A 14,326-nucleotide genomic window follows, 5' to 3' on the forward strand; every position below is an offset into this window, starting at 1 on the left:
TAAACATTTCTTATAGTCACCAGATCTATTAAGAGTAACACAGGCTGGGTGCAGTGGCTCATGCTTGTAATACCAGCACTTTGGGAGGTCAAGGCGGGTGGATTACTTGAGGTCAGGAGTTCAAGACCAGCCTGGTTAACATGGTGAAATCCCGTCTCTACTAAAAATACAAAATGAGCCAGGTGTGGTGGTACACGCCTATAGTCTCAGCTACTCGGGAGGTTGAGGCACAAGAATTGCTTGAATCCAGGAGGCAGAGGTTGCAGTGACCTGAGATTGTGCCACTGCACTCCAGCCTGGGCAACAGGGCGAGACTTCATCTCAAAAAAAAAAAGAGTAACACAAAGGCCGGGCATGGTGCTTCACACCTGTAATCCCAGCACTTTGGGAGGCCAAGGTGGGAAGATCACTTGAGACCAGGAGTTTGAGACCAGTCTAGGCAACACAGTGAGATCCTGTCTCTCCAAAAATCTAAAAATTAGCAGAGCATGGTGGTGCATGCCTGTAGTCCCAGCTATTTGGAAGGCTGAGATGGGAAGATCACTTGAGCCTCAGGAGGTAGAGGCTGCAGTGAGCCATGATCGCAACACTGCACTCTATCCTGGGTGAGAGTGAGACTCTATCTCCAAAAAATAAAAAATACAAAAATAACACAATAACACAATCAGAGATTTCCTTCAGGTGCTATAAAAAGAAACTGAGGCAAACTGGCAGTAACTCAAACTAAAAGACAGTTGCCTGAATTAGGATAATGGCTGTACTATGATTCAATAATGGACAAATTCAATTCCAAGTCCCTCTTCACCTACAGATACTCAGAAAAGCTAAAAGATATTTGTGTAATATTCTTCACTAAAAATCCACCTAAGAACTCATGAACACAAAGAAGGGAGTGACAGACACTGGGGTCTACTTGGGGGGTGGAAGGCAGGAGGAGGGAGAGGAGCAGGAAAAACTACTGGCTACTAGGCATAACACTTGGATGATGAAATAATCTGTACAACAAACCCCCATGACACAAGTTTACCTACACAACCTTCACATGTACCCCCGAACCTAAAAGTTAAAAAAATCCATATATGATCTTTATCTCCTCCATACAACCCTCTCTTCTACAAATTTAACCCCTATGTGCTTTCCTCTGTCTCTAAACATATCTCTTCATTTGTTTAAAACTTTTGATGCAGCATCTCCCTTCTAGCTATGCACTGTTCATCTTTCCTCTTCATACAGAAACATCTCTACTTCCTCGCCTCTTAGTCACTTCAAAACGCAATGTGCCTGGTTTCTCCTGCCACTCCACTAGCTCCTGCACTGCTCATCAACAACCTCAACACTGCCAAACCCACGTGAACATTTTCTGTCCTCATCGCCTTCATCTTTCTGGCCTATAATGAGATCTGTTTAACAAAGGAGGCCCAGTTCTACCATGGGTAGTAAGTAAGTGGCAGCAGCAGGCCCCCCAAAGCCCCATGATACTCCCAAAATCTTCGCTTGGTGTTGTCCAAAATCCAAACTTCAGCTTATGAAAGCAATTTGGATAGTCAATCAATAATGTGTGAAGGTGTGGGAGTCAAAAGGCACCTCTATATAAGCTTGTGATTCTCAAGTCCAGCTGTGACCTCTCCTATAAGTCAGGCTTTCATACACAACCATGTAAAGCCCATCAGGTTCAATATGTCCAAAACCCTAACCCTACTCATCAATTTATTCATCCAACCCCATTCACTGCCCATATTCTCAAACACAGTTAAGGATATCCCAATTTAATCAGCCACTGGATTAAAAATCTGGGATTCATACTTTACTCTTCACCTTCTACCATCTCTCATACCCAATTGCCACATCCTACTAGTTTTTAAATTCTCCGTCTCTCAAGTCTTCCCCTGATCCAACTAACCTAATTTTTATTCACACACTTTTATTTCCCGCCTGGACTGCTGCAAAAGCATCCTAAACGATTTTACTAGTCTTACTCCCCTATGTTATTAAGAATTATTTATTTCTTTTTTTCTCTTTTTTTTTTTTTGAGACAGAGGCTCACTCTTACCCAGGCTGGAGCGCAGTGCACTCCAATCTCGGCTCACTGCTACCTCCGCCTCCCAGGTTCAAGCAATTCTCCTGCTTCAGCCTCCTGAGTAGTTGGGATTACAGGCACATGCCACCACACCTGGCTAATTTTTTTTTATTTTTAGTAGAGACGAGGTTTCACCATACTGGTCAGGCTGGTCTCGAACTCCTGACCTCAGGTGATCCACCCGCCTCAGCCTCCCAAAGTGCTGGGATTACAGAAGTGAGCCACTGCGCCCAGCCCCAATTCTTTTTTCACTGGCATACAATGACCAATAAAATCCAAGCCTTGTTAACACAGAAGGGCTGCCTCCAAGCTTGTATCTCCCACGCTTCACATAACAAAGGTAAACATTATGCATCATAAAGTTCCTCTCTTAAATCAGTTCCTTGCCTTATCTTCACATGTGTCCTTTCTGCTATCAGGAATATTCTTCCTAATCTTTTTCACCAACAGGGTAGAGAGAGGTGCTGGGAAGAAGAGAAGTGGAAGGAGAAAGGAAAAATAAGGATAGAGAGCTGGAAAGAGTCAAGGGGAAGGGAGGAAAAAAGAGAATTTGAGATCTTCAAGGCCTTGCTAAACACAAGTTCCTATACAGCCTTCATGAAACTAAGAGGCTAGTGGAAGAAAATAATAAAGTCATATAAGTGGACATACAGATATTGAAGGGATTTTAAGAGAATTCTTGATCTAATTTACATTTTAAGATTACTCTGGCTGCTGTGAGGAAAACAAATAGAAGACAAATAAAAATGGAAGCCAGGAGCCAGGCACAGTGGCTCACGCCTGTAATCCCAACACTTTGGGAAGTCGAGGAGGACAGATCACTTGAGGTCAGGAGTTCAAGACCAGCCTGGCCAATATGGTAAAGCCCGATCTCTACTAAAAAATACAAATATTAGCCGGGCATGGTGATACATGCCTGTAGTCCCAGCTACTCAGGAGCCTGAAGCAAGAGAATCGCTTGAACTCAGGAGGCAGAGGTTGCAGTGAGCCAAGATCACACCACCACAGCCTGGGCGACACAGTGAGATTCCATCTCCCCCAGCAAAAAAAAAAAAAAAGAAGAAGCCAGGAAACATCAGTAGGCCACTAGCGCAAAATTTATGTTAGAGATGCTGGCAATTTTCACTAAGGTGATAGCAACACAGATTCAGAGAAATGAAAAGATTCCAGAGATACTGTAGAGGTAAAATTGATGTGATGTTGTGACAGACTGGATATAGGAACAGAGAAGTAAAAGGAATTATCAAAGATAACTCTGAGACTGCTAGCTTGAGCAAATGGGCACATATGGTATTAAGATGAAATATATATAAAGGCAAAACTAACGAGATCAGTTTTGGAAAAATATGGAGTATGAAATGCTTGTAAGGAATCTAAGTGGAAAAATCAAATAGGCAGCTGAATATCCTGTGCTTGCATTATAATTCCTTTACAGCATTATGACATAGTGAAATTATTTAGTGTCAGCTTCCTCATTAAATTCAAGACTAGGTACTGTGTATTTTTATCCTTATTGCCTTAGCACCTAACACAAGACATAAAACACAGCAAGCATTTGATAAAATGTTTTCTGAACAAATATTCTCTTCCAAAATACACCCCTCAAAAACATCCAATTTACTACTCCTTCAGTTCACATAGAAATATTTTACCCTGTCTGAAAACTGGAAATATTAACACATCTCATCCTCCAGAATGTCTCTCATTTTTCACATAATCCCACAATTACCGATAGTAAGCTAGCAATCTCAGGTTTGCATTATCTTACCCGTCCCCCATAAGACCCTAATGGCTTCATTCAACATTTATTTATTAACTAAATTAGTTAACTAAATATTAATGCCAATGTCCAGTACACTAAGCTCAACAATGGGCTTATCAAAAGAGAGAAATACAGTGTGTTTTTTAATGGAATTAGCTCTTTAGCAAGGCGCAAATACATATACAGATACATCACAAGGCCGTAACTATTGTAACAAATGTATAAATAAAATGCTTTGGGGAAGAAAACAAGTACTTCCCTCTTCTTTGCAAGGAAAGACCTGGGAAAACTTCCTTAAGACCAAGGGGATGAGACAGAGGAAACTCCCAAAGGAGCTTTCTTGGCTCCAAGAAAGCCAGATAATGTCTATAATTATTCTCCCTATAATAAAGTACTTATCTAGACTTATCCGAGTTTTGTTGTTGTTGTTTGGTTTTGTTTGTTTTTTGTTTCTAAATATGGGTTCTCTGTTGCCCAGGTTGGTTTCAAACGCCTAGGCCCAAGTCATCCTCCAGCCTCAGACTCCTCAGTAGCTGGGACTACAGGTGCACGCCACCACACTCGACTTGAATAGATTTTTGATCCTCAAAAGTGTTTTAAATCACCAAATATTTGTTTGTTCGTTTGTTACAGACAGAATCTCACTTTGTCAGCCAGGCTGGAGTGTAGTGACACAATCTCAGCTCACTGCAACCTCCACCTACCAAGTTCAAGTAATTCTCCTGCCTCAGCCTCCCCAGTAGCTGGGATTACAGGCGCACACCACCGTGCCCAGCTAATTTTTGTAATTTTTTTTTTTTAGCAGAGATGGGGTTTCACCATGTTGGTCAGGCTGGTCTCAAACTCTTGACCTCAAGTGATCCACCCCCACCCAGCCTCCAAAAGTGCTGGGATTACAGGCATGTGCCACTGCACCCGGCCTAAATATTTGTTTTTTAAATATTTTGAAGATACATTTGCAAATAGGATACAAACCAAAACCTTAGCAAAGCTACTCTGGGTGGTAGGATTAGGATCCTACCTAGATCTTTCCCTTTGATGGTCTTTTTATTTTCTTTTCCTTTTTGGGAGACAGGGTCTTATCACCCAGGCTGGAGTGCAGCGGCATAATCATGGCAGCCTCGATCTCCCAGGCTCAAATGATCCTCCCACTTCAGCCTTCCAAGTAGCTGTCACCAAACATACTCACCACCACGCCCAGCTAATTTTTTTTTTTATTTTTTTGTAGAGAAGGGGGTCTCACTGTGTTGCCAAGGCTTGTCTGGAACTACTGGGCTCAAAGTGATCCTCGTGCCTCTGCCTCCCAAAGTGCTGGGAGTGGGGGGCCAGCCACCATGCCTAACCCTTTTCTTTTCTCTTTTTTTTGTTTTGGAGAAGGAGTTTTGCTTCTGTTGCCCAGGCTTGCTGTCCAGACTGGAGTGCAATGGCACGATTTCAGCTCACTGCCAACTTCCGCCTCCCGGATTCAAACGATTCTCCTGTCTCAGCCTCTTGAGTAGCTAGAATTATAGGCACACACCACCACACCCAGTTAACTTTGTATTTTTAGTAGAGATGGGGTTTCATCATGTTGGCCAGGCTGGTCTCAAACTCCTGACCTCAGGTGATCTGCCCACCTCAGTCTCCCAAAATGCTGGGATTACAGGCGTGAGCCACCACGCCCAGCCCATGCCTAACCCTTTTCTTTTTCCTCTTATACTGTTTCCTTCAGATTTTCTGGAATAAGTGTGTTTATTTTGTTAATGAAACTAACAACAAAAAACTCTAAAAGACCTAAATCTAAGGAATTTAGCACCAAAAAAAATTATTAAGACGGTGCTTAGTGTTTTGTCAAGAGCAAACACACAGATGACAATTCAACTCATACAATCCTTCTAGTGGTCAAACTGTCCATATATCATCCAAAGTCTTAAAAATAAAACTTTTGATTTAATAATTCCACTTCCAAGAAATTAATCCAAATAAAATGATCAGTGATAAAAACAAAATTGTTCAAGGGTATACACACATATCATTTACAAGAGCAAAACATTAAAAACAACTTTACTTTCCAACAATTCATTCATTTAATAAATATTTATTCAGTACCTATGTGCCAGGCACTGGAAATACAGCAGTAAACCAACTGTACAAAAATCTGTATCAAAGTACCTGCCCTCAATGGAGCTCACAGTCTAGTGGGGGTTGAAAGGTAGGATATAAATAACAAAATAAATGTATAAAATATTTGGCATGTTACATTTTGACATAAAACATGAAGAAAAATTAAGCAAGGAAGGGAGTAAAGGGTGGAGGGTTATACAGATTGTCAGGAAAGGTCTAAGGTGGTGGCATTTGAGGAAAGGCTTAAAGAAAGACACTATTGCTTTATATCTAGAAAGGATATACTTGGCATTGAATGTATCATACCCTTTTAAACTGCTCTGATGATAATGTAATACACTTTTTTATTCTACATAGAAAAATAATCTAAGACCTAATGATTCCACAGACCTTAAAAAGTTCAAGCCGGCCGGGCGCGGTGGCTCAAGCCTGTAATCCCAGCACTTTGGGAGGCCGAGACGCCGAGACGGGCGGATCACAAGGTCAGGAGATCGAGACCATCCTGGCTAACATGGTGAAACCCCGTCTCTACTAAAAAAATACAAAATCTAGCCGGGCGAGGTGGTGGGCGCCTGTAGTCCCAGCTACTCGGGAGGCTGAGGCAGGAGAATGGCGTAAACCCGGGAGGCGGAGCTTGCAGTGAGCTGAGATCCGGCCACTGCACTCCAGTCCGGGGACAGAGCGAGACTCCGCCTCAAAAAAAAAAAAAAAAAAAAAAAAGTTCAAGCCTTGGCCAGGCGCAGTGGCTCAGGCCTGTACTCCCAGCACTTTGGGAGGCCAAGGTGGGCGGATCACCTGAGGTCAGGAGTTCAAGAAAAGCCTGGCCAACAGGAAACCCCGTCTCTACTAAAAATTACAAAAATCAGCTGGGCGTGGTGGTGGGTGCCTGTAATCCCAGCTACTCAGGAGGCTGAGGGAGAAGAATCACTTGAACCCAGAGGCAGGGGTTGCAGTGAGCTCAGATTACGCCACTGCACTCCAGCCTGCGTGACAGAGCGAGGCTGACTCCATCTCAAAAAAAAAAAAAAAAAAGTTAAAGCTTACAGCCACTCATGGTCTGTCCCTACCAAAATTTTAAACGTTCTCCCATCTTCACAGCTGCCCCAAGATACAAATAAATTGGTTCATTTTAAGTATCCCTTATTGAACATTATGTTTTACATTATTCACAAAAATGATGACCTTAGTAAACACCGTATCACTTAGTGCTTCTGTCTCATTTAGAGTTAACTGCACACTGGTTCAATGTCATCAATCTAAATCTTGATTCTCAAGTACCCTGGGCACAGCTCTTTACCTCAAGTTTCACAAAGAACGTCATACATGAAGAAAAATAAGGTAGTACTCTCTACACCGACTGAAACTTTCCAGCTCAGGATTACTTGGGTTACTTAAGGGCCTCATGTATTCCCTTTGCCGGAAGGAATTGTGACAGATGATACAAACAGGGCACTATGCCTACTTACACTTGCATTCCTCAGTTCATCCTCATTTCAGATGACTAAGGGAATGCTCCTAAGCTCTAATGTCTGCAAGGTAACAGATACACAATTAGGTGAGTCGACTGTTTAAGCATGGAAATGGTGATTGCCCTCTGTTTAAGGCTACCTCAATTCAAATTTTGTACAAAACACTGAGCCAATCAAGTGAAATACCATCAAACAAAACTTCAGAGTATCAATAAAAAGGAGGATGTGTAAGATGCTATTAAAAGATGCTCAATACTACACTGAGATGACCTTGAGAACTCATGGTATAGGGCAGGAGCCAGCAAACTGTCTCTGTAAAGGGCCAGAGAATATTTAAGCTTTGTGAACCAAATGGCCTGTCACCCCTGCCACTGTAGCATGAAAGCAGTCAGAAAATATGGAAGCAAATGGATGTCTCTGTCTTTCAATGAAACTTTACTTACAAAAACTTTACAGTCCCACAGGCCACAATTTGCCAACCCATAATATAGGGCATCAAGATGAATGTATATTGATTCTAAAACATCATCAGTTTTTCTTTCCCTTTTGATGTGTCTAATTCCTGGTGTTCCCTTTCTGTTACCTATAAACAGTAGGATGCTGAAAAAAACAACTTCCTTAAATTAGCTGACAATTTTAACCATGTTTTTATAAAGAAACAGACATGAAGGTATGTAAATATAAAAGAGAAGCAGTTACAAATTCTAGATAAAGGCGGATGAGTTGCACACAAAATGGCTTAAAAGTAACTTATATGAATTTAAATCCACTTGATAAAAGAATTAAGGTAGAAATAAAGATTTAACTAAAGAATGTCCATTAAAATATTTTATAACGAAGAATCAAGAACAGCTTCTATATGCCACATCTAGAGGACTCGTTGAATAAATGATGGTACATCCATACAATGCAACCATTTAATACAATAGAAAATATTTATTTAAAAAAAAGATGTTTCTAATTTGGCTATTTCTTTAAACAGGCTACAAAACTGAAGGTACAGTATGAGCCCATTTTTGTAAAAAATAAACGTATATATACACAAATAAGCATACATAAAACCACCTGGAAAGATACACCAAGATATTTACAGTGTGTACCATGGATGTTGAAATTATGATGATATTTTCTGGCTTACTAGTTATTTCTAATTTTTTTAGAAACATATTAATTTGATAATAAGAAAATCATTTTTAAAATATAAAGGAATAACTGAAACAAGTACAGCATTACTTAGGTTAACATGTTCTAAATAAACTCTCAAAATACAGGAGTTCCATCAGTTCTTAGAACTTCAAATAGTGCTTTCTCCTCAGTCTCCAAATGCTGGCTATAAAGGTTAAGAAAACTTCGAGATCACATATATTAATAAAAAGAAATGTTTCTAATAGGGTAAGTTAATAAGACTCCTCAAACAGTTACCAAAGGAAGTCTATATCATTTATTGAACCACTCCCACCTGAACAACCAAGAGTTTAAGACACAAATCCAATTTATCTGTTTTAGATACTGCTTCTGATATTACCAAAGGGATTGCCTGAGGCTTGAATAGAAAAATTAATTATTATTATTGATGCCACTGAAGAGAGGATCTTCAATCACCAACTCTGGGGAAAAAGAAAGGAGGGGAGGGGGGAAAGCCACACTACAATGTGATGGATCTCAAAATTCCATGAGAATTCCATATTCGGGGTCCAAACACATCTGTAAGAGACTCAAAGGCCAATTAATCGTTATCATGTCCAACGCTAACTCAATCCTAGATAGGCTACTGCTAACAGCTAGTATAATACTGAACTACCTGCCTGGCCCATCTTTCAAATAATACTTCAGTGAAAACTGTTTCTCAAATAGTTTTCATTGAATCTATGAATAGCAATGACAAAACAATGTAGCATAAAACATACAGACATAAAAATGTTATAATTATACTTACATAAAATTGTATATGCACCTAGACAATGACTTAAATAAACAGAAAATAATTCTCTAGGAGGGTCAGACTCCCGCCATCATTACATATATAACCAGACAAAGAAAAAAATTTTAATTAAGTATAGAATACACTCATTTACCAAATATAATTTATTACTGAACTAACACATTGTTTTCAGCAAGGCACATAAAGCAAAAGTCTCAAAAACATGCACATTTATAAACCACCTAGCACCTGTCAAATACTTTACTACTGTATTAGTCATCCAATATCAAGGAGGATGAGATTTTGAAAACTCACCATTCAGGCCCAAAGTTCAGTGTCTGCGTTTCCGCTGCCATTCTTTTCCGTATTTTACAATAGATTTTTCTATGTGGAGAAACTGTTAACGAGAAAAATATCTCCATACAATTAGTTGAGATTAAATGTGGAATTCCAGGCCAGAAAGTACAGCTAGAGAGTATTTTATTTATGCTCCTCTCAACAAGAGTCACAAAAATGAGATTTTAAAATTACTACTTAAAACAATAATATAGCAGGCAAAGTGAAATGAAGAAATCAACCCTTATATTCTGACTCCCCACCTTTCTATGTTAATCTGGGGGAATGAGCCATAGTTTAAGATGAAGCTAGAGAGACAGGTATGAACAGACCACACAGGACTCTCCCTTTATCCCTGGAACAATGGGGAGTGAATGAAGGGTAATATATTTACATTTTAGTTTCTATTACTTCCTAGTAATGGCTCCCCTATCACTATGAGGTACATCAAAGATTATTAAAATAAGGACCCTCCTTACCTATCGCAGAGCTTCAACTCTCCTCACTTTCTGTGTTTAGCATTTTACCCCCTAGTGATTTTTTTTAACAGACAGTGTGTCTCACTATGTTGCTCAAGCTGGTCTCAAACTCCTGGCCTGACCTCAAGTGATCTTCCTGTCTCAGCCTCTCGAGCCTAGTGCTTCTTTTAAAAATTATCTTGGATCAGGCCAGGAACCACCAGGCAAGTACCTGTATCACAGGCTCATACCTGTAATTCCAGCGTTTTGGGAGGCCAAGATGGGAGAATTGTTTGAGCCCAGGATTTGGAGACGTGGTCTCTAAAAAAAAAAATTTTAAGAGCAACTGGGCATGGTGGTACATGCCTGTAGTTTTAGCTGCCTGGGAGGATGAGGTAGAGGGATCACCTGAGCCCAGGAGTTTGGGGCTGCAGTGAGGTGTGGTTCTGCCACTGCACTCCAGCCTAGGCGATGGAGTGAGACCCCGTCTCTACAAAATAAATAAATAAAAATAAATTCATAATTTGGGAGGCCAAGCCAGGCAGATGGTTTGGGCTCAGGAGTTCGAGACCTGCTTGGGCAACATAGTGAGACTCCATCTCTTACAAAAAAAAAAAAAAAAAAAAGTTTTTAAATTAAAAAAATATAAATTTTTTTAAAGTTGCCTCAGATTGTCAAGTTAAAATAATAAACTAATGAATTTCACAAGTGACATTCTGAAAGTAGTCTTAAGATATGAGAGCTTAAAAATGGAAAATACTATAAAAATTGTAAATATAACTGGACCTCCATATCCATGGGTTCTGGTCAATGGATTCAACCAACTTCGGATGGAAAAAAACTGCATCTGTACCAGCATGTATAGATACTTATTTTCCTTGCCATTATTCCCTAAACAATACAGCGGAACAACTATTTACACAGCATTTCTGTTGTATTAAGCATTATAAGTAACCTAGAGGTGTTAAAGTATATAGAAGTATGTACACAGGTTATATGCAAATACTATGCCATTTTACATTATCCTTGGACCTGAGCATCCAAAGATTTTAACACCTGAAGGACATTCTAGAACGAAACCCCACACATACTCAGGGACAACTGTATACTGTAAAATCTCTCTAACATACATCATACAGGGAACTGGGGACCAAGTTAAGGAGTCTCTCCCTTTATCACCCTGTTGCCTCTGTTTAAATGATCTAAAAAATAATAAACTACAAACGTCTAAAGCTTAGAAACAGCAAAGTAAAAGTGTGTTAACCTTCATAATCAGCTATTCATTTATCTGCCTTCTTTCTGAAAGGTACTTCCAGTCCTATGTCAACCAAGCAGACTCCAAGGGAGATTATCATGTTCTTACTTGACCCTGACTCCCTGCTCCCCACCACACAAAAGGTGCAAACCAGACTAAAACTGAGGTAAACTTAGTACCCTCCTCATCTCTTTTTTTGGCGGGGGACAGTCTCGCTCTGTCGCCCCGGATAGAGTACAGGTGGTGCGATCAAGGCTCACTGCAAGCTCCGCCTCCCGGGTTCACACCATTCTCCTGCCTCAGCCTCCCGAGTAGCTGGGACTACAGGCATGTGCCACCACATCCAGCTATTTTTTTTTTTTTTTTTTTTTTTTGGATTTTAGTAAAGACAAGGTTTCACCATGTTAGCCAGGATGGTCTCATCTCCTGACCTCATGATCCACCTGCCTTGGCCTCCCAAAGTGCTAGGATCACAGGCATGAGCCACCGCACCCAGCCCCTCCTCACCTCTTAAAACAACTGGTGATTCAAAGAAAACATAACTGCCGGGCACGGTGGCTCACACCTGTAATACCCAGCACTTTGGGAGGCAAAGGTGGGTGGATCGCTTGAGCCCGGGAGTTGAAGACCAGCCTGGGCAACATGGCAAAATCCTGTCTCCACAAAAATATACAAAAATTAGCTGGGCATGATGGTGCGAACCTGTAGTCCCAGCTACTAGGGAGGCTGAGGTGGGAGGGTCACTTATGCCATGGAGGTTGAGAATACAATGAGCCGTGATTGCATCAATGCACTCCAGCCTGGGCAAAAGAGCAAGACCTTATCTCAATTAAAAAAAAAAAAAATTAAAACAAAAAAAGAAAACACACTTTAACATTTTAATTTTCTGAAATTAGAATGAATCTTAAAACTGATGCCAAGTTACAACTGCTACTGGCTGGGTGCGAGTTGTGTTACAGCTGTCTGAACAAGGTCCAATTTTAAAATTGCCACTTTAAATGTCTTCAAAATAATATGATTCTGTATCAAAACTAAATTTATTGTATAACAGAAAAGAAGCAAATACAGCCATGGAATATTAGCGAAGTAACTATTAATCATTCAGAAAACGATTCCAAGTGATTTACAGGACCTCAGAAAGAAAGGGGGGAAAAACACACAAGCCAATGGAGTCTGTTATGGTTTGCTATTGATACTGATACATGACACTGCACAACCCATATGACCACATGCAGCAGCCCTGAAATACTAAAAGGGGTTAAAAACTAAACAGCTTATATTGCTCTTAAAATCTTCACAAACATCAAATGACTAATTTTTAAACTGATGACAGAATAATGGAGCATTCCCTTAACTACTGTATCACCAATACTTTGAATGACTGGTGGGGAGAGGGACGAAGAAAGCACAAGGAGACTTCTATAATGCCAAGCTGAAAAGCGATTTAGAAAAGTCAGACTCTAAATACCCAGAAATCTTAGGACTATCTTAACAAATGTATTTTACTTCTATTTTCATTTTCATACATGCAATAAAAGGATACAATGTACAATAAAAATCCATTCTTATTTGCTAAATAAGTTTAAAAGAGCTTTTTTAAAAAATATAAAATAATTCTAACAAGAAAAGCCCGTGCCAGATGCAACAGAGTCTTCTTGGTAGTATTCCTTTCTTTCTCCGTAATGCACAAAATGATTAATCTTATAGTTGACACATGTTAACATTCAATTAAAATTATGATACACTGCAAATGAATGATTTGTCAAGGTAGAAATGATCAGACCCCAGGAAAGGTGCCCACTGTTAAACTAAAACAGGTATCACTGCTTACAAATCAGCCTTATGACCTTTTGTAACATAAATCAATTCAGTGTGTTTTCGAAAAGTATGTGGACCTATCTGGATGACAAATAGAGCTGAAGAGACTACATCAACTAGAGCTGTAGAGACAACATCAACTGTAATGTTTTTCTTTTAATACTAAACATCCTGAAGGCGATTTTACCATCATTTTAAGCCCCATCTAGCCAAATGTTTTAAACTCAAACCCGTAAAGGATTTTAGAGCATTGAATAATGGCTCTGCATTTATAAAGCAAGTCAGGATTTAAATCAGACTGAATTTATAAAGCAGGTAAATCACAACTAAAATTCAAAGTATTGCTATTTGTGAAAATACTAAATTCATTGTTAGTGATTTAATATTTTCCCCTTTAACTTACTACAAGGCCATCACATATGCCCACACAGGTTCTGCAAAGCACAAAACTCCAGGGTCACTATTAACACAAATGATATAGACGAAGCCCCTACAGGCAGCAGTCTTGAAATATAAACGAAGCCCCAGATTCAAGCAGCATCTAACGAACAACAAGCAAGGAAATCCTGTTTGGGTCCACTTTATCATTGCACCTATAAATCTTTAAGTACTGCAAAACTACTACAATGCACAACCATTAAGAGCTCAGAAGATTTTTCACTGTCTTGAGCTGGAAACCAACTACCATTTACAACATGGTTTCCATAAGAAAATTATTTCCTAATGTAAAGACTTGTTTTTTTGTTAAGACTGAGTCTCGCTCTATTGCCCAAGCTGGAGTGCAGTGGCACTGTGCACTTGGCTCACTGCAACCTCTGCCTCCCAGGTTCAAGTGATTCTCCTGCCTCAGCCTCCTGAGTGGCTGGGATTACAGGTGTGCACCATCACACCCAGCTAATTTTTGTATTTTTAGTAGAGACAGGGTTTCACCATGTTGGCCAGGCTGGTCTCGAACTCCCAACCTTAAGTGATCCACCTGCCTCGGCTTCCCAAAATGCTGGGAATACAAGCATGAGCCACCGCACCCGACCCCTAAAGATTTCTGAAGAACTCTTAAAAACCTAAGAATATTTTTTTCCGGCCGGGCGCGGTGGCTCAAGCCTGTAATCCCAGCACTTTGGGAGGCC

General features: G+C 40.0%; 1 protein-coding gene across 2 annotated transcripts in view; it reads right to left on the reverse strand.

Moving 5' to 3' along the window:
- LOC108538242 (PERQ amino acid-rich with GYF domain-containing protein 2-like) overlaps positions 1-14,326 on the reverse strand; it is a 55,267-nt gene that overhangs the window by 5,399 nt on the left and 35,542 nt on the right. For both annotated transcript variants that reach the window (XM_017886202.1, XM_017886200.1), the window contains one exon: positions 9,648-9,729. In XM_017886202.1, the coding sequence (XP_017741691.1) occupies positions 9,648-9,688 (41 nt within the window). In that variant the 5' untranslated portion in view covers positions 9,689-9,729. The remainder of the gene's footprint in view (positions 1-9,647; positions 9,730-14,326) is intronic.

The sequence above is a fragment of the Rhinopithecus bieti genome, unplaced genomic scaffold (assembly GCF_001698545.2).
Source record: "Rhinopithecus bieti isolate Rb0 unplaced genomic scaffold, ASM169854v2 scaffold_13704, whole genome shotgun sequence".
Taxonomy (NCBI): Eukaryota; Metazoa; Chordata; class Mammalia; order Primates; family Cercopithecidae; genus Rhinopithecus; species Rhinopithecus bieti.